Genomic DNA, 18,786 nt, shown 5'->3' on the forward strand with positions numbered 1-18,786 from the left:
CTGAGATGTGCGAAAAGTACGTTCCAATCGCGTCAAGCCTGGAATTGCTGGGAGTCGATCAAATCACCGTCTATTTGAGCAGGTGTTTGAAGGTCGTGTCAGGCTCATCATTCTGCTAACCAGGCTGGGAATACATGTGCGCTGACAACCCGTCGAGAGACGGTAAAGAGAAAAGGAATAAGAAAGAAAATCCAAAAGCTGATATGAGTCATAGAATAGTATTCAAACTTTGTCGCCGTTATGGCTTGGAGTGTATTATATGGGATAGTTTCATCAAATAGTGGACATCGCAGGATGGTACAGAGCCAGGGGGGGGTATTTGGATAAATATACATTAGGAGTCGCCACTACTGTAGCGGCATTATGGGCAGCCCGCCTGTGGCATGCATGAGGTCGAGAAGGGCGTTTTACAGCGCGGTATTCCCGGGCTTCGGAGCCTTTTCATCACCGATCTCAGCCACAGACGAGACAGGTGGTTCACTCCATTCATGCGCCTTTGCACACCAGCGAAGATACCACGGCCCATCGAAGAGGTCCCCCATGCGCTCGATGGGGACACCCTTGGTCTCGGGCATCCAGATGCCGAGAATGACCAGACCCAGGACGCAGATAATGGCCCAGAAGAGATAAGCTCCCCAGACGTCGAGGGAGACAAACATGTTCCCAGTAACACGAACAACGGCGAACTGGAAGAACCAATGCAGGGCCATGCTGATGGCGTAGCTCACATTGCGGATGCGGGTTGGGAAGATCTCCGTGCCGTACAGGTAGGGAATAGTGCAGAGGCCAATCGACCATCCGACAGCATAGACAAAGACGGACGCGACGGCGGCATCTGAGGCGGAGGCGTTGCTGGCTGAGCCCGGTCGCAAGCCCATGTATGCGCCCATGTAAATGTGAGCTGCGAGCTGCAGGGCCAGCCCTGCGAGCACGCACCGCCGGCGGCCCAGGACGTCGATCAAGCCCCAGGTGAACGCCATGGTGAAGACGAGTTTGACGATTCCGTACGCGCCGGACGAGACCAGGGACTCGGCATTGCCCGTGATGCCGGCGTATCTATAAAAACCCAGAATGTTAGCTTCGTGAACGATCATGGCCATGCGAATCTCTGACTTGAAGATGTCGGTCACATAGTAGGTGATCCCGTTTCCGCCTGTCCATTGCGCAATCGTCTGCATTGTCATGAGCAGCCAGAATCGCTGGCGATAGTTGGAATCCGTTTGCGTTTCCTTGAACGCAGACCAGTGCGTGACAGAAGCCAGGTCGGACACTCGTTCTTTCATCTGCGCGTCAATCGTATCAAATTCCTTCTCCAAGTCCGGGTCATCAACGGACAAGCCGCGCAAGCGCGCCAGTACCTCCCGCGCTTCCTTGTGTCGCTGCTTCGAGACAAGGTACCGGGGGGTCTCGGGACAAAGAAAGGACAAGCCGAACGCGATCCCGACCGGGATGAGAGGGATCGCCTGAACTAAACGGTACTGGGCGCGGGTGGCCGCCATGTGGACACTGGCGCCGTAATTGATGAAGAACCCTGCAATTGGTCAGAACGAGAGCCGATCATCGACCGGAACGGGTAGCAGCACGAACCCATGGCCAGCATGGCCAGTAGAATCACCATGTACACGCTAACGACCAGGCCCCTGGTCCTTGCAGGTGCGATCTCGGATAGGTACATTGGTGCGGCGACCGTCAGCACGCCGGCACCCAAGCCACTCCAGATCCGGGCAAAGAGCAGCAAGCCATAGATACCGGATGAAAACACCTGCATGAATATCCCCGACGCCCACAGCACGCAGGCCAGTCGCCACGCCACGAGTCTCCCTAGCCGATCGTTCAAATCTAGCGCGAATAGGGCCCCGAAGGCCGCGCCCAGCACACTGAAGGAGATGATGTTGGCGGAGCGGTTGGCCAGTCCGGTCGGGTCGTCTGTCCAGTGGGATTGGATCAGATTGAAATCAGCCTCGAAGGACGGAAGATTGACGCTGGCGCTGTAGCCACCCTCATCGTAACCTGGGCCGCAAGGAACTTGTCAGACAAGTTTCAAAAGGGATGTATGAATCTGCTTATGTACCTTTGGGAATACTGCCGCATGCGATGACGAACACCACTAGGGCATAGTAGGGGTTCGTTGCCCAGCGTGAGTCGGACCATTTCATGGTGGCACGAGGGAGCACGCAGATTGTGGAGAGAACCCCAACAGGGCCCAGAACGAACCAACAAGGAATCCGGGGAAGCTGGTGGAGATGATAGGCATGCAGTTATAATCACGTCATGGCGCGTCGGTGGGTTGTGGTGAAGCAAGAGAGAGAGAGAGGGCGAGGACCCTCGGCATCCCGTCGGGAAAAGGAAAAATTCGGTCAACTTCCGAACCAAGCCAAGACTGCTTAACAATACCCAGCACATCACCACAAGCCAAATAATGAAGATCAGTAGGGATTGCTCTTCCAGCTGGAGCTACGGGAATATGTGGCAGCACACGCTGGAAATTATTATTATTATTGTTGTTGTTGTTGTTCATCGCGTTACATGGTGCCACTCTCGACACCCACTTTGGGTCCCCACGGCCGAGATGAAGCCTTCGCCATGGGGGGCCTTGCCGGACGACTTCCGTCCTGCATCCAGTGGGTCTACGGAAAGGCCGATCTGAGCGATCTTGAGCCAGCACCGAGCATGCTAGGCGGCAGACTTTTCTTAAAATGGGGGTTGTCCTGTCCTGGTTTCTCACCAAATCAAAGCGGTCGTGACGGACATCAGCCCATGGGCGTGGCATGATATCGATCAGGGCGGGTTTAAGGGCCTCCAACCGTCACGATGTCTGGTCTCCGGTTAGTTGATACTCAGACGTGCCGCTTGTAGACTATACAAGCCAACTCTACCCCATCTCTGTGCGCCGTATCGTTAGGGTTCGCCATGCTCACATCGGCCCAGATGAAACCTGCCTTGTTGACCGGCCATCCTTGCATATCGCTCGCCGCGCCGTCACTTAACCAACATGAGCAACGGCGGCCCACTCATACTTCGGTTGCACCTCTTCTAAAACAACGGATCCCACCGCACTCGTGGGATAGCCACATTCATGTCGTGGAGCCACAGCGGTTTCCAGTCTCGCCAGCTGCTTTGTATCAGCCCTCAACGCACACGTTGGTGGACGCCCTGGCCTTTGAGTCCACTCTGGGGATCCAGAATATGGTCTTGGTGCAACCGTCAGTTTACGGGTCCGACAATTCCTGTCTCATGGATGCACTCACGAAAATCGGCCCTGAGCGCGGCCGTGGCATCGTGGTGGTTGATCCCACTACTGTCCCGACAGAGACGCTGAACGAGTGGCATGCCCTGGGCGTGCGCGGACTGCGAGTCAATCTCCAGTCCATCGGAAGAGTGATGGATCAGATGGAGCTGGAGAGGACATTAATTCAGCATGCTGACATTGCTCGGCCACGGAACTGGATTGTCGAGGTGTACCTCCCACTGAACATGGTTCCTCTTTTCGAACCGATTGTGCCTCGCCTCGGTATCCGCATCTGCATCGATCATTTTGGCAGCCCAGAGTTGTCTTCTGTATTGCGCTACCACGATCGCACACCCTTTGACCCATACGCCCTACCTGGTTTCCGGTCTTTGATTTCTCTGCTGCGTGGAGGCCACACATATATCAAAGTGTCTGCGCCGTACCGTCTCAGCAAAGACCAGCATCTACGTGATCTCCTGATAATGGCGCGAGAGTTCTTGCATGTGGCCCCTGGCCGTGTCATCTACGCAACAGACTGGCCACACACACGCTTTACTGGAGTTGACATCGGTCCCTTTACTGAGAGCTGCCTGCAGCTATGCGCCGATAAGCCAGGATTAGCTGAGAGGCTTTTCCGCAGGAACACAGAAGAGATGCTTGGTATGCTCACTGTATGACTGGGGCTTGGTGGTCTGTGATTATACATTTGTTTCGGCGTTTGAGCGTTGTTATGGAGCGCAATCCTGCATCGGAAGCGCAGTTGTGCTCGGCACAATCTATCATTATTGGGCCCGGTAGATACGTCTTGTGGGGGTGCAGCTGTCAATAATGTTACGAACCAAACGAAATTTCTTGACCTGTGGATTCGGAAGTTGGCCGCCGCCAATCCTCTCGGGCACTCTCCGGCTGATCTCTACTCTTCTTGTCCTAACTGGCACTGACATATGATACGATGATATTCCGCGATGTCTGCCGGCCGTACATTATGAACGAATAAGCACGCTGGCCTTCAGCCTATTTTCCAATCCCTTAGAAATTCGACAAATCGAGTCACCGACCCCAGCATCCGAGGACTACTCCTTCACTTCCATCACCCGGTATCCCATGGTTTCACTTTTTTAAACATTCGCCGCATCCTGGAAGACAACGTGCGAAGTGCAAATGTATTCCGGGCCCTATCCAGATCCCAGTCCCGATTAGCATGTATTTACGGTGTGTACCATGATGGAATGGCCAACTCACAATTGTATAGCAGCATGCAGGCCGAGATTGATCCTCACATAGCTGAGGTACCTTCAATTCATCACCTATGCCGATTGCCCACTGTTAGCATATACGACACGACAAAAGCTAGAACGCCAAGTTAAAACATACAGTCCGTAGCCTGGTTGGCCTTGGGATTGTGCTCCGCTGGCTTGAAGCCCCGGCAGCAGTAGGGCTGCTGGATCATCCCCGTGTGGTCAGCGGCGAATCCGCATTGCATGTTGATCTTCTTCGACTCCACGCCTAGGGCGAGAGTTGAGACGAAGGCGGCAAGGATGGTTGACACGTGCATGTTGGCTGGATTTATAATGATCGGAAAGGTAAGATGTTTTGGTCGGTTCGGAGAGAGGATATCGATGTACTTTATTGATGAGAATAATAATTAGGTCCTGCAGTCTACGTGGACGCTCGTGGGACAGGGCCGATTATGTTCGTTCCTGCATACGCCAGGCACTTCATTCGTCCCCTTGCATGTTTGGCATTCTTGCGCGAATGTCGAGGGCGTTGGGCAGATTCCTGCCGCGGGGATGAACTTGCTCCTGTCGTCATCCCATCACATGCTTGTGGTCCTGGCTGCCATCAAGGGATACTACATAGGACCATCTGGACTTGAGACAGAGAGGGCGTCGCCCGTCACCTGATCCGATCCGATCAGGCATCCTTTTGTTGAGGCCCCAACGCTGACATAAGGGATCCCCATCAACACGGCGACAGGCCCCCGCGGCCTCCTCATCCTCTCTCTCTCTCTCTCTCAAAACAGTCATGAAGCACGCCTCTTATAATCCCGCCGAAATGGACCGCAATGCTTATATCCCTTTTTGCTTTTGCCTCATCTCTTTCGCCGTCATCGCCTATACCCACTAGTTACCTAGTTGCCTGTCTCATGTACGCCACCGAAAGTACAGCTGGAGATGGCCCCGTCACAACTTCTCCGGCGAATTTCCCAAGAAAACCGTACAAATACCTGCAATCCGTTCCCTCGAACCCAAGGTCCTCTCTTACCGCGAACGGCTTCCCCTTCAGATAGGATGGCTGCATATGCGCAACTCTCCGTGAACTTCTAGAGACTCAATTCCGTGGCCTTCTATATCTCTGGAACGCTTTCCGAAAACCGACCATAAAGGAGAAGGCACTCATGAGAGAAGCGCGACGCCAGGCTAGTGAACTCCGGGTGTCCCCTGCTGGTCAACACAAGCATAGTCTGCTAGGGCAGTGTGATGCTGCTCGAAATCAAAGATACGCATTACAGACCTGTCGTATCGCTTTCGTGAAGCGGGCGATACAGCGGAGGGAGTGACTTGTGGGGTAGGTTCTGTAGAGGGGCGATTTCAGTGATGCAAACCTAGTTCGTCGTGATGACAGTCCGGCTAACCTGTTGATGCAAGGTCTCAGTGAATCGGGAGAACCAGTGTAGAAAATGCGAGAGAGATTGTCTGCAGGTTATTGGCTTGTGGACCCCCATGGACCGAGGCGAAGACGGTCATCTTTCCTTCTCCTTTCTTTTGTTTGATTGATCTGTCATTATTGTCTCCAGCATGTCACGACTCAGATGAGTTTGGGTTGTGACCTAGACTGGCTGGACCGCCTGTTGATATTCTGAACATAAAATGTAGCATGCTACTTACAGCTAGCAATGTTTTCTCCCAATGGTATTGTTGAGGTATTCCTGGTCCGTGGAAGCGGCTAGGCTGCCGTGCGGCCACCCCTACTCTTTTACGACCATTGCGGCCACGGCGGACTAGAAAAAGCAGGAAAAGTAGAGGCAGGTGTTCTTAGGGAGATGGTTATTAATTTTGCTAAACGCATTCATCCACGCCTCTGTGAGTTACTCGACCGGCCATACAACTGTAATCTGCGCCCCGTGGCCAGCTTATTGTTCGGGCGGAACAACCCTGCAGCCGGGGGCTCCAATAATCCACCGGAGTCTTTCCCAAATAATACACTCTCAGCGTCCCTCGTTCTCCGAGGCTCACCTCCCCCAGTCTCAGGAGATGAGTAGTGCAGTGTGCGCCACATGGCGACTTCCGTGCTCGAGGCTCCAAGCCTCGAGAGCGCTGCCTTTAGTGACGCTGAGCCCTGCCAGTCGCGATCTCCGCATTGCTCCGCCGTGGCGCCTATCGTCAAACATATCTAGACGTCCCTTTGGCTCACTGTACCATTTCTTCCACACAGAATATCGACCGACACCACCCTCAATTCATCCGCCATGCCGTATACGGACCACCGTCTCTAGCAGAATGCAGACAACCTCGACTCCTCTTGACCCCAAACCAAAGAAACTGCGTGACGACAACACCTGGGAGGACCCCTTCACCACTACCGAGATCAAGAAAATATACGGCCACACAAGGAAGATATCGCCGAAATTGGGCAACCGGGTTCTGGCGCTCCTACACTCTCGTCGCTTGTCTGGCACGCTCGACATCAACCTACCTGCCGAAGTTACCCGCACGGTCCCCCAATCCCAAATCGATAAGGCTTTGGAATGGCTTCGTGCAAACTATCCCGTCGACGAGGATGCTTGTATCATGCAGCGGATTGAGAGAGAAGAGCTTGAGGACGAAGAAAAATACAACTACCACCCGCAAAGCGGTTCCTATGGAGCCCAGCTTGGTGAGCAGAATGATGCCTACGGGAGGAGTGTCTTTCAAAAAATGCGCGAGAAAAATGAGAAGCAGTATTTTGAAGAAGAAGAGCGCAAGCGCAAGGCATGGCTGGAAGGCGAAGCGCAGGAGTACGAACAGATGCGACGTCAAGTGAAGGGGAACACGAAATTGCAGAAGTTTGAAGAGGCAGCTGTTGTAGAAGGTAAGAGACCATTCCCCCTTTAGTTGATCATGACTGACGCTCGCAGCTCGCCCACGCGCGGATCCCAAAGTGAATCCATATCTGGCCTGGCGCCAGCGGCTTCACATCGAGTCTGTACCCAACCAGGTTGAGGCTGTCGATCTGACCACGGTAAGGATCATTTGAGATTATGTTCTCCGTATGTGGTTACTCATTGCTTTATAACCACAGTCTCAACGCCTTCTCCTGCCTCTGCTCTTTTCTTTTCTCACCCTCGGTCTCTGCTATGTGTTCGCTCAAAACTACGAGCCTCCCCAGCGGCAGGACCGTCTCTGGCCGGATGTACCTCCAGCACTTGCGACTGTTGGGACCATCGTTGCAGCCAATATCGCTGTTACCATTATGTGGAGACACATCCCGCCTTCATGGAAGTTGCTCAACCGATTCTTTGTCATTGTTCCCTTCTACCCCCATTCAGTCAGCTTGATTGGAAGCATGTTTAGCCATCAGACCTTCAAGCATCTCTTCACGAACATGCTTGTTTTGACATTTATGGGAACCCGAGGTAGGCTACCAACTTCTCCATTTTCAAGACACCAACCGGTGCTAAGTTTCTTTTCAAAGTTCACGATGAACTCGGCCGCGGAAACTTCCTGGCCATCTATCTGGCCTCCGGCGTGGTGGGCTCGATGATGTCGCTTACGAATTTTGTCTTGTTGAGCCAGTTGGGCATGTCCTCCCTCGGAGCGAGCGCGGGCACTAGCGGTATTGTTGCTGCATGGTGCATGTTCCATTCCAAGTTCGTTCTTTCACACAAATTCGTCTCCATGTCTTCGTAACTGACCCCATGAAACAGCGACAAAGTTACCCTGTGGATTTTACCCCGCGAGTGGAGAGATGTTATCTGGACCCACGGCTGGATGTTTCTGTCTGGCTTAATTGCAATTGAAGTTCTCAGCATAGCAGCCCCTGCCCGTCTCTTGTCGTTCTTTCCTCTGTCGCGGCTACTGAAGATGGACCACGTCGCTCACTTAGGTGGTTACCTTACCGGCGCGGGGTGTGGATATGCCTTGTCTAAGACCCATCCTCCCCGGAAATTCGTTTCCAGAGATTTGCCGGCACAAAGGTCAGCAATAAATCGAAGGTCGACTTGAGCATGGTAGATTTCGCTCGATGGAGCGAATCTCGAATTTCTTTTCGATTCGATTGAACAGTAGTGTCTCGGTTTCTGATAATATGTGTCTGTCTCAAGACCACTACAATGAAAATGTACCATAGGGTTATTCTCAGTCCCAATAACACCATTCACTGAATAAGTGAAACCGTATCCCGCAAGAAGTTCTTTGAGCGACATTGTGCGAAGAAAGGAACGAACATAGGTGGAGAGATGGTCAGCCTCCTTTGTTTGGAGAAAAGTAAGCCTTACAATGCACTGAGACTCGGTGGGTCAACCCAGTCATAATCATTGTCCAGTCTTATGAAAAAAAAAGATCTCGGTGTTTCCAAGATCGATCAATTGCTGTCTCGAGATCAAATACTAAAGAGTTGGGGTAAAAGACAGCCCACAATGGAATAAGCCACAGACGTCCTGAAACACTCGACAAAGACCTAGTACAAATATAAACGGAAATCTTCTCTTGACGGAGATACCCTTCCAGTTTCTTTTGAAAGAAGACTGTGTCGGTATATTCCATCGGTCTTGTCCCAGAGATAAATATTTAAAACCGACTAATCCCCGTCCTTGTGGAATATGACCTGCATCCCTATCACTTAGAACAACAACATCAAATCCACAGCAATCCCAGCTTTGCCTGTCCCATTCCACTGCAAACCCACCGTTGAACCAAGACAAACCGACCATCTACCAAGCAACGTCAAGCAAACAGCCTCGCTACCCACACGAAGCTAAAAATCTAAACCCTCACTCGGTTCAACCGCAGCAGATCGTATTCTCCAGAATTGCAGGTCCCACTTCGTCATCTCGGAAAACTCCAAGGTAAAGAGCCAGAATGTTTGGACGATTCTACGCCGAAACTCACTCTCAGCAGCGCCACCACCGCCGCCGCGACAACGATGCCCAACAGTTCCAAGATGCCCACATCCACTGGGTGAACATCTCCTTCAGTGCCGGCGATGTCATGACGCCTGACTGGGACCTCTTCGAGGTCGCCAAACTGGCCATCCGTGGCGGTCGCGCCAGCATCAGCAGCCGGCCGAGCATGCATGGATGCAGCCTCATATACTCTGTCAAGGTCGAGGGTACCTTCACCCACCGGGACGGCATCCTTATCGCAGCCGACGCTCTTATTTGCGGATATCAGCGGGAAATTGACCAGGGTCGGGGTCCAGGTTTGTTCCCTCGCAAGTGGGTGTTCAGTGGCATTGCGCCTTATTGACCAGTTCCCACCGCAGGACGTTTCGAGGGATCGCGCAGTGAATGGTAGTTCGTGCTCTGAGTTTCGAGTTTTTGGAATTTGTTTTCCTTAGGGAGTTGTGATTCTTTGTCCCGCCATATAGACTGCTAGGGAATCTGCAATAGATTGTGCTGTTTGTCTTTTCTTTTTGAGATTGTAGAACGTACCCTTCACTGAATTGTCTCGTTGTTGTTCATTTCTCAACCCATCATCATTGGCCAGACCCAACCATGGGTTTCTGTGACTAACTGAGTTTCGCCGCCTCCGAGAGATTCTTCGCCTCTTCTTAGTTCTAATTAATGATTATTACCCCGGATGCCGCCGACCTAGTTCTTCCCCGCCGAACATGGAGGATTCAATGGCCCCGATCTTCACAGAGACTGGGGCACTCGCAGAACCCTTCAACGGCGCGACTCTGCCCGTGGAAGAAGAAGCCTTCCTCTCCCCAGGGACCTTCTCCAGCGCGGATGAGTACGCCGCCAACCCCCGATTCCTTGAATTACAGGAAGAGTTGCGAGGCGTGCTCTTCTCAGCTGTTGCTAGCCTCGAACCCAACAGCTACACATCGCCTGTCCCCTCTTCGCCGACCGAGGGACTGGGCTCGAGGGCATCGCGACAAAGCCTCGACTTTACGCGCGTGTCCATCCCAAAGATCCGATTAATCTATTATCTCAAAAATTGGATTACCGAATGTGCACCATACCTCGACAAGTTTGACGAGGCACGTCACTTTGGTGTGCACATTCCCATTCTCGCACAGCGATCGCCGGCGCTGTTCTACGCCATCCTTGCTTTCTCCGCTCGCCAAACCGAGCGAAAGGCGTGTCTCGACACGGCATATGATAGTCTCGAACTGTATCAGGAGTCTATCCGGCTACTTGCGCCGTGCCTGCAAGCCAAGGACCCCAATGTACTCGTGACAGTGTGCATTCTCGCAGTCATGGAGCTGATGTCAGTCAGTCCACGGGACTGGCGTCGGCATGTGGAGGGCTGCGCGGCACTATTTGACTCATTCAATGTCAACGGACTTTCGGGTGGCCATCTGCAGGCGGTGTTTTGGTGCTATGCACGCATGGAGCTGTGTGGAGCGATCATCTCTAACGGCGCGGAAAGCACGGTGCTCCCGCTGGAGAAGTGGGTGCCTGCAATGCCTCAAGCATCAGGATCCAAGGAGAAAGAAGGTGTTATCCGGGATCTGTTCTGTCATAAAGGCCGCTCGTCACCAGATATGCATGCCAATTGGGCTGTATACCTCTGCGCAAAGGCATGCGACCTCGCCTGTCGGAGAACAAGACATTTGGAACTGGGTGAAGATTTAGACCAACATGCTGGTCCTTTTATTGACCAATGGAGCCGGCTCTGGGACGATCTTCAGTACTGGCTTGAGCAGCGCCCCGCAGCCATGCTTCCCATCAAAACAACGGGGATAGGCGGCGGCCAGATCTTTCCGGAGGTCCTCTTTGCACACTGGGCGGCCATTTCGGGGAACCAGATGTACCATGCAGCTTGCATTATGATGCTGGAGATGAGACCAGGCAGAAAGGCATTGTCCTCGTCAAAGCCTCATTACTCGGCAATCTGGCATGCCCGCAGAGTATGTGGGATTTCGTTAACGAATCCCCACAGTGGCAATCTCATAAATGCTATCCAGCCACTTTATATTGCAGGGAAGCTTCTCAGTCATCACAGTGAGCATGTCGAGGTCGCCAGACTCTTTAAAACTGTAGAGAAGACGACGGGATGGGGTGCCTTGTGGAGACTCAAGGATCTTGAGCGAGCTTGGGGGTATGAGCCAGGGGAGATTCTATCGGTCATTTGAAACGCAATGATAGATTGCGCTGCATATTTCTGGAGTCAAATATAGAGTTTAATACCATCAACCGGTTACTTAGCGGGAGCACTAAAGACTGGTGTGGTAGAGATGCCAGTCACCCAAGATTCCTCATGTTCCTCATGCGTGGGATTTACTGGCATCCGGGTACCGAGTTCTTGCCTCGTCCGGAAGAAGCACCTACATACATATTACGCAACTAGACATGCTTTAACAGCTTAATAGAGCTTTGATAGGTTGATAAGCTTTTTAGTCGGAAGCATATTCCGGGAGATTACATGAAGGGCGTAGTTAGTCGGTCATCCGTGGCCACTTTAAATTGCAAGCATTGAGAAATGCATCTGCCCTTTTGCGGAAGACGAATAATGGAGATCATGAAGAAGAACTTAGCGGGTGTTTTTTTTATTACTGTTTGCTAGGACTGGTTGTTAGTTAGTATCAAATAAGAGCAAGCAAAGTTATTCATGGAAGTGCAAGAAGGCAATTTCAGTCTTGGTGGTCGACGCCAATGCAAACTGGCGAGCGTAAAGGTAGATGAACAAAAGGCGGAATAACTTTTCCGTCACCCTCGACTCTTGGAATAGATCTTCATGAGCTACCTGTCACTCCTTTTAGTGCCTCGAACTACCCTCCAGCTTCAAGGACAGAGAGATATCCAAAAACACAACTCCCAGCCTACGTCCTAGAGCGGCCCGAGTTTCTTGAGTTGCCAGACAAATACCGCTCCACAGGATCTTGGTCACCAGAGCCGCACTGGGAGACCTTGCGTCCAGCTTCCTTCCGGTCGGCGGCCAAGGTCTGCGCAAATGGAGACCACTCCCGAATCTTCGGGCCCTTCCAATAGAATATATATATAGGGATGATGAAGACGATGGACATAAATGCCAGGAAGGTGGAGGCCCACTCCAAAGGATGTGAGTGTCCCATATTCTTATACACTGTCATTTATATGTAAGCTCAATATCGAGACAATATTGCATGTGTCAACTCACTGGGCGTGGAGTACATTGCCGCAATACCGGCAAGAAAATCGCGTGCCAGAGCATTTCCTCCCGTGGCTGAAGCCGAATATGGACCGTACGAGGCAATCATATAGTCGATTGTCGCCATGTAGATAGAGTACTGGAATGGCTTAGCATTAGCATGATCTTTGACAGTTGAGCTAATCTCGCATACATTTGCAATGGCAATCAGAGCCGAAAATATCATAGGGGCAATCCAATGGACATGAGGAGGCCCAAGGCTGGTCCAGGCAAACCCAAACAGTCCCACTGTCAAGAGCGGTGCGACTGTAGCTCAAGATCAGTAATAGAATCACAAAAGCCACAAAGAAAGAATGGGCGCGAACCATATAATAACCAATACAGACGAACCTCTGGCTGTAGTGCATCGGGATCTCGTTCGCTGACTCGGCAATGGCGGTGAATCCATGGCAAGAACGAGAAATATGCAATGAAATAGCCAGTAATGATTCTGGTATTGTCAGTATCTCAGCAAAACTGATCACACGTAGTACTCACGGGATAAATGCGAGCCCAATGTCAATTGTTGAGAACTTCCATTGCTTGTATACCAAGGTATATGATTGCAAAAAAGTGAAGATCAAGGCGTCGCTGAAACCGCTCAGAAGCGACAGCCATAGGACAATGGGCTCTCGAATGAACATAATGAACGGACGCGCCCAGACCAATGATAGAAATCGAAAGGAGAGACGTTTTCCCTTGATCTCGTCGCCACCCCAGACCATTTCACCTGCTTTCCGTCTTCGTCGCGCCTCTCGGGTGACCAAAATGCTGCATCTGGTCTCGGGTACCCAGAAATGCACGATCTGCGCAAAGCCTCCGAGAATAAGCTGGATCCAAAAGTTCCAGTGCCAGTCAAGGAAGGTCGCGACGAAACCACCGACGATCGGAGCAATCACGGAGCCGGCCACCGAAGAAAGTACAACATAAGCCACGGCCCATTGCTGATGCTCTGGCTCCCACATGTCCGCGACCATACCAAGGGTTACTGAGCCACCAGCAGATGAGAGGCCACCCAAGGTGCGGCAGATGATAATGGTGCCAAAATTTGGCGCCAGAGCGCAGGGTAGCTGCCAGATATTGACGAAAAACAAGCTCAGCTGCATGATAGGCCACCGGCCAAATTCTTCGCTGAATGGTGCCCAAAGCTCACTGCCGAAAGCATAGGCAATGAGGAAGGCCATCTGCCCAACACGGGCAGCTTGCTCGGAGATATGAAAGTGTTTCGCATATAGGGTAATGCCGCTGGCGTAGAAGCTCGCATTCCAGTTCATCGAGGTTTGCACCAGGAAAATGACGGAGATAATCCCCCATTTCTTCCACCACGAGAAATTGTAGCCCAGTTTATCGTAGCACTCAAATTCTTTCAGCTCTCTTTTTTCTCCCTGACCGTCGGCCGCTCCGTCGGCTCCCTCCTTCTTCTTATGGGTTTGTTGGGGGGTGCCTCCTGGGGAGCGGACTCTTCCATCGGGACCTTCCTGCTTCTCCAAGTCCACATTTCCATCCTCAGCATGGTCCTCAACATGGGGGAAAGGATGTTGCTCGTTGCTCATGGCTGGTAATGTTCTGATGTCTGTAATGCTTAGTAGTACTGGAGACCCAACGAAGAACGTCCATGGTCCGTGTTCGCCTCGATGATGTGGAAGGAAAACCCTTTGTTAAATACAAGAGGAAGGAGCGAGCAGCATACAGTGTACAGCATCGTCACTATGAGAGGCGCTTGGGCTTGGTGAACCAATTTGCCAATGAGAATTGAATCCAGGGAGCTTGACCAAGCTTCTCGCGTGGTGTGGAGGAGACATCCGGGGACCATGACCCGCCCCATCGTCAGAAAGCTCTCTCCGCGTCTACCTCCGCAGCTCGGGGGCGAGATGTAGTGATAGGCCGCAACTACAGTCCGAGCAGGAAGAGACCTGGTTTGGCCCAAATTTGCTGCTGGGCTGGACCTCGGATGGAAGCAGATTTTCGGCAGCCCGGATCTCGTCTCCCGACGTGAGGAGAACCATTTTTGTGAACCAAAAGTGTCGAATTATCTAGCCAGTCGTCCGATAGAAAGCCAGCTATAACAGGGAGGGCTAGAGAGGAGATCTAGAACTTGCTCTCTCTGCTTTGGAATGGCGTGGGGAGAAGGCAGTTGCCATTCCGGCTTTTATAGAGTTTTGTCTGACCGAATAGCATCATCTTTTCAAACTCGCTCCATGGAGCTACTGTCGGACATCTTTCTGTCGCTCAGAATCGGGGCAAAATAACCGCTAGACCAAAAATGCACCATGCCAATTCTCAGTCTATACCGTCATTTTTCATCTCGACACTTTCTTCTTTTTTCATCTTCTCTTGTGTCAATGTGAAAGTCATTGTTTGGAGCCGAAACTAAGACTCTTTTTGCCTAGCGGTAAAATGGACGCACCTTTTTTTGTCGACATCTCGCATTGGATAACTACCCGACAAGACCAGCGGGTAATTTCCTCAGGCTATAATCATAAGGCCGATTTCTGAAGGGGGGAAAAAACCCCCATCCTTTGGTTGTACATACTGCCAATCTTAGGATTTCCTCAGAGTTGTCCTCGCAGATTGGACCTATTTTGGAAAAGCGCATTGCCAAGCACAAGCTAGGGCGTGGCGGTGTATTCCAACTGGGCCCGCAACCAAACCCCTTGGGCTGGGTGGACAGCCTTATCCAGGATTACATAAGTACATCGATTCTCACACGCGCTCGTTATTTGTCGTTATTTCCTCTCCGAACAGCATCCGCCATGGCCAGCGACGAGAAATCAAAGATCCCGTTCGAGGATTTGAGCCGCCATTCCTCTGAGCGAGAAACCTCCCTGTCTCCAGCTACGGATACTTCAACTGAGATCGGGGAACCGCCCAAATACGAACCCCCACAGACCAGAGCCGAAGGGAGCAGCTCATCGGGAGCAAGAGCGACACAAGCATTATCCTCTGCCCGTGACAAACCTATTGCAATCCCGGCCATTGATGCCGTCAATGAGTCGCCATTTCTCCGCGCCTATGCGCCCATCTTGAACAAGCACAAGCTCCCCAAGGAATCATTTCTCACCTTCCTGGATCAACTCAACGATACTATTGTCGCCAGCCCACCGATGCAGGTGCTCGATGCAACAGGCGGCATTCTCCAGTCTGTTCCGATCCTATTTCCCCTTAGATGGATTGGCTCCGCTGTCAGCGGATTGGCAAATCTTGGCGGGCACGGTATTTCCAAGAGCCGCTCAGATTCAGCCATTCGGCGAGCAAACAAAGACATTTTTGGGCCGCGCGGGCTGAAGGTCGAGATTGCTAAGCTTGATGCTGTTGCCCATATTGCTAAGATTCCCATTCTCGATTCCCAGGGCAAAGTAAACCGGCAAGCACCTCTTCTTCAACAACTGGAGAAGCTATCCAACTCTCCGACGGATAAAGCGCAAGAGCTCGACCTGCAGCAGAATGTCAGACTCTTAGAGCCGTGGATCGCTGAACTCGAGCTGGAGATTCTGCCGTGGACTTCTAAATCTAGATTGACTCGCTTTAATGCGGCACTGAAGAAAAACAACCAACCAGATAAAGAACAGAAGGATAGAGAACAGAGGGGTAGGCAGAATACTGATGTGCAGGAAGAGCAGACCAGGTTCCGGAAATGTCTTTGGCTTGTCGTTCGGGAAGTGGAGGCTGCAGACGGGACAGCGTAACCATGTGTCAACAGGTAAAGGAAACTTGGGAGAAAAGTGTAAACAATCGTATAGGACAAGAAATAACAATAATTAACATGAAATTCTTGGCTCGTATAGAATATTCGACAAAAAAAATACCGCAGATTCTGGGCCTTCTACTCTAGGGCCTAGCCACTGTCGTGACCAGTGATCCAGTTCCAGGTCCTACCGTTTTCCGCACAACTATAGAGAAACGGTTTCTTCATGTCCCCTTTAAAATTGGCCTTTTTGTAGAATTCGGCTGTCGTGTTCTTATTCCCACCACAGATGGGGCCACACCAGACAGGACGATTCTCATACCCGTAGGGTTGAAGAATGTACTCCTTCTGAGCATAGGGGTAGTTGTTAACGGTTGCACTGATGTCGCACACGGGTATGGTCCAGAGACCTTCCATGCTTGCGCCGTCTTTGAAGGCATTCGAGCCGGAGGCGAATAACTTGCCCATTCGAGAAGCGAAAGTATGAGGGTTGTAATTGTTTCCAGCAGCTTCATAGGATTTGACGGAGGAGTTGATAGCGTCCTGAGTACAAGATGGATTAGTTGGTACCCCTGTGGCAGATAGGAAAGATATGAAACTTACTAGGGGATCGAGATTTTTCCAGAAAGGACCTGAGTTACCCTCTTGCTCCCAGAGGGGTGACTTGCCCATCCTATCGGAGCCCCAAGGCCGAGCAACCCAGCCCCATGCCTTGTCAGAGAAGGGCCCTGGCTTGTCTTGCCAATAATATAAGTACCAAGCACGGTTTTGGTCGTCACAGATGTAGTTCTCTCCTTGGTTGCTCTTCGGGCCGCTGCCAATGCCCTGATTCTCGTCACAAGAAGCGCCACCAATGATGAAGACTCGCTGCATACGCCAAAGGGAATTGATCATCATGGACTGAAGCATAGAAACCATGCTATTCTTGGCTGCATCCTTTGACAGACCGGGGTAGTTCACCCACGCGCCTTTCTGGAGATATTTGCGAATGTCCCCAGTGCCTTGGTAATTATCGCCACGCATGAGTGCGTTATTGATATTGATAAATGCGCTCTTTGCGCTTGATACTGCTTGAGCCATGGTATGGCCGAGTTCCGCATTGGTTATATCAGAAGAGTCCCTTTTCGCGGTCGTTAGTCTGGCATAAAGTAAATCTGACATGGGGGTGGACTGACTGTGGGGAAATAGCAATATTAGCAGCACCTCCAGCACCAGCTACCAATGTGGCAGCTACTCCAAGGACTTCGGATCCCAAGCCAGCAGCAGCAACTCCAAAGAGGGTTCCAATCATGTTGAACATTTCCTTCAAGATAAGAGCGTTCCAATAGCCTTCATCCCACCAGAAATTCTGGACAATATCATCGTTGTCAAGGGCGGCGACAATAGCAGCAATATCGAAAGTCTCGTCCAGGCCCTCGAAGAACCCATTCAATTGGTTGATAGATTCCAAAACGTAGAATGCCTGCTGGGTGCTGTTTCCCAGGCTATTTATCTTAGGATTTCCACAAACATCCACATCGCAGTTGCCATTGTTTCCGTCATCTTTGCAGGACCAATCCGGCTGGCCTATAGCATATTCACCGAAGGCACCAGCAAAGCCATTGGAGTTGCTGGTCCGCTTCTGGGCCATAATAGTCCACCAATGGTTTAGCCAGGCATCGGTATTGGCTGCATCCCACTTCTCCGGCGTAGGGTTATAGTACTGAGACACAGGGCCGCACTTGTCCTTTTGGTGGGCACTGGATTGAACAAGTGAATTATGTAACGGCGATGCAATGACAGGTTGAGCGATTGTAGCCAAGCTCAGGGATAAGAGCACAGAAAGGCGAGGCATGATGACTGAGAAATCGCCAAGGTTGCGCTTGAATGATGTCGGTTGAAGTGTTGGTTCTCGGTGTCGATGGAGGGTATTTATAGGTAATCTTTGTTTTTGACAGTGCAGGCTAAGGCAAAATCCAATCGCTAAGCCTATTCTACACTCCGGACAGGATCCATCTAAATTCCCGGCGATTGACGCACTGAAGTTTTCAGTTAGGCTAAGATTGACAGCCGATCTTACATGGCATGTCATGCAAGGAACGCCTGTGCACCGCCGGTCCGGGAGTATGTTGATCCTCATGTCTTGGATCTGTTGTCCTTGACCCAGAGCCTTTTGTAAAGCACCGCGGTAAAAGCTTTGGTTAGAAGAATTGGAGTATACCGAGACATGTTTCCGCGTTATTATCTGGCAGTTGTGCGATTTCGTGGCTATACATAGTTAGATCTTTTAATCTAACCCAGAGGGCAATGAGCAGACCTCAACACAGCAGGCTGGGTGCAATGACCCCGCGGATCCATTGCGGTTGCCACCCGTGAATCTCGAGGCTGTGCAGTCTATCATTAATACTGACGCCAGATTTCCGGAGAAGCGATGCAAGCGAGCTCGTATTCCCCCGGGTTTCCGGTGGATCAAGAAGGGGTTGGGGGCAAGATTCCCCAGCCCGTACGAGAAAATATAGTGATTTTCCAGCCCGTCAACTCAATGGGCATAGCGGGCTTTGTGCAAGGAAGGGGTT

At 51.5% G+C, this 18,786-nt stretch overlaps 10 protein-coding genes across 10 annotated transcripts; 5 read left to right on the forward strand and 5 right to left on the reverse strand.

Moving 5' to 3' along the window:
* Positions 1 to 407: 407 nt before the first annotated feature.
* PFLUO_LOCUS49 (uncharacterized protein) lies at positions 408 to 2,156 on the reverse strand (the record flags this gene model as incomplete). The annotated part of the gene is made up of 3 exons (XM_073782332.1): positions 408 to 1,531; positions 1,588 to 2,010; positions 2,072 to 2,156. 3 exons carry the CDS (start codon positions 2,154 to 2,156, stop codon positions 408 to 410), a joined length of 1,632 nt encoding a protein of 543 aa, XP_073634148.1.
* A 754-nt stretch (positions 2,157 to 2,910) lies between these two features.
* Positions 2,911 to 3,906, forward strand: PFLUO_LOCUS50 (uncharacterized protein; the record flags this gene model as incomplete). Its single annotated transcript, XM_073782444.1, has 1 exon — positions 2,911 to 3,906. The coding sequence occupies one exon, from the start codon at positions 2,911 to 2,913 to the stop codon at positions 3,904 to 3,906; it is 996 nt and encodes a 331-aa protein (XP_073634149.1).
* A 441-nt stretch (positions 3,907 to 4,347) lies between these two features.
* PFLUO_LOCUS51 (uncharacterized protein) lies at positions 4,348 to 4,784 on the reverse strand (the record flags this gene model as incomplete). Its single annotated transcript, XM_073782555.1, has 3 exons — positions 4,348 to 4,404; positions 4,472 to 4,536; positions 4,604 to 4,784. 3 exons carry the CDS (start codon positions 4,782 to 4,784, stop codon positions 4,348 to 4,350), a joined length of 303 nt encoding a protein of 100 aa, XP_073634150.1.
* A 1,945-nt stretch (positions 4,785 to 6,729) lies between these two features.
* Positions 6,730 to 8,118, forward strand: PFLUO_LOCUS52 (uncharacterized protein; the record flags this gene model as incomplete). The annotated part of the gene is made up of 4 exons (XM_073782666.1): positions 6,730 to 7,300; positions 7,347 to 7,450; positions 7,511 to 7,844; positions 7,904 to 8,118. 4 exons carry the CDS (start codon positions 6,730 to 6,732, stop codon positions 8,116 to 8,118), a joined length of 1,224 nt encoding a protein of 407 aa, XP_073634151.1.
* A 1,170-nt stretch (positions 8,119 to 9,288) lies between these two features.
* PFLUO_LOCUS53 (uncharacterized protein) lies at positions 9,289 to 9,723 on the forward strand (the record flags this gene model as incomplete). The annotated part of the gene is made up of 2 exons (XM_073782777.1): positions 9,289 to 9,628; positions 9,692 to 9,723. The coding sequence occupies 2 exons, from the start codon at positions 9,289 to 9,291 to the stop codon at positions 9,721 to 9,723; spliced, it is 372 nt and encodes a 123-aa protein (XP_073634152.1).
* Positions 9,724 to 10,039: 316 nt separating this feature from the next.
* PFLUO_LOCUS54 (uncharacterized protein) lies at positions 10,040 to 11,512 on the forward strand (the record flags this gene model as incomplete). Its single annotated transcript, XM_073782888.1, has 2 exons — positions 10,040 to 11,287; positions 11,345 to 11,512. 2 exons carry the CDS (start codon positions 10,040 to 10,042, stop codon positions 11,510 to 11,512), a joined length of 1,416 nt encoding a protein of 471 aa, XP_073634153.1.
* A 687-nt stretch (positions 11,513 to 12,199) lies between these two features.
* Positions 12,200 to 12,634, reverse strand: PFLUO_LOCUS55 (uncharacterized protein; the record flags this gene model as incomplete). The annotated part of the gene is made up of 2 exons (XM_073782999.1): positions 12,200 to 12,462; positions 12,517 to 12,634. The coding sequence occupies 2 exons, from the start codon at positions 12,632 to 12,634 to the stop codon at positions 12,200 to 12,202; spliced, it is 381 nt and encodes a 126-aa protein (XP_073634154.1).
* Positions 12,635 to 13,040: 406 nt separating this feature from the next.
* PFLUO_LOCUS56 (uncharacterized protein) lies at positions 13,041 to 14,099 on the reverse strand (the record flags this gene model as incomplete). Its single annotated transcript, XM_073783110.1, has 1 exon — positions 13,041 to 14,099. The coding sequence occupies one exon, from the start codon at positions 14,097 to 14,099 to the stop codon at positions 13,041 to 13,043; it is 1,059 nt and encodes a 352-aa protein (XP_073634155.1).
* A 1,200-nt stretch (positions 14,100 to 15,299) lies between these two features.
* PFLUO_LOCUS57 (uncharacterized protein) lies at positions 15,300 to 16,232 on the forward strand (the record flags this gene model as incomplete). Its single annotated transcript, XM_073783221.1, has 1 exon — positions 15,300 to 16,232. The coding sequence occupies one exon, from the start codon at positions 15,300 to 15,302 to the stop codon at positions 16,230 to 16,232; it is 933 nt and encodes a 310-aa protein (XP_073634156.1).
* Positions 16,233 to 16,381: 149 nt separating this feature from the next.
* PFLUO_LOCUS58 (uncharacterized protein) lies at positions 16,382 to 18,065 on the reverse strand (the record flags this gene model as incomplete). The annotated part of the gene is made up of 3 exons (XM_073783332.1): positions 16,382 to 16,774; positions 16,835 to 17,351; positions 17,407 to 18,065. The coding sequence occupies 3 exons, from the start codon at positions 18,063 to 18,065 to the stop codon at positions 16,382 to 16,384; spliced, it is 1,569 nt and encodes a 522-aa protein (XP_073634157.1).
* Positions 18,066 to 18,786: the final 721 nt, after the last annotated feature.

Source organism: Penicillium psychrofluorescens, assembly GCF_964197705.1.
Source record: "Penicillium psychrofluorescens genome assembly, chromosome: 1".
Taxonomy (NCBI): Eukaryota; Fungi; Ascomycota; class Eurotiomycetes; order Eurotiales; family Aspergillaceae; genus Penicillium; species Penicillium psychrofluorescens.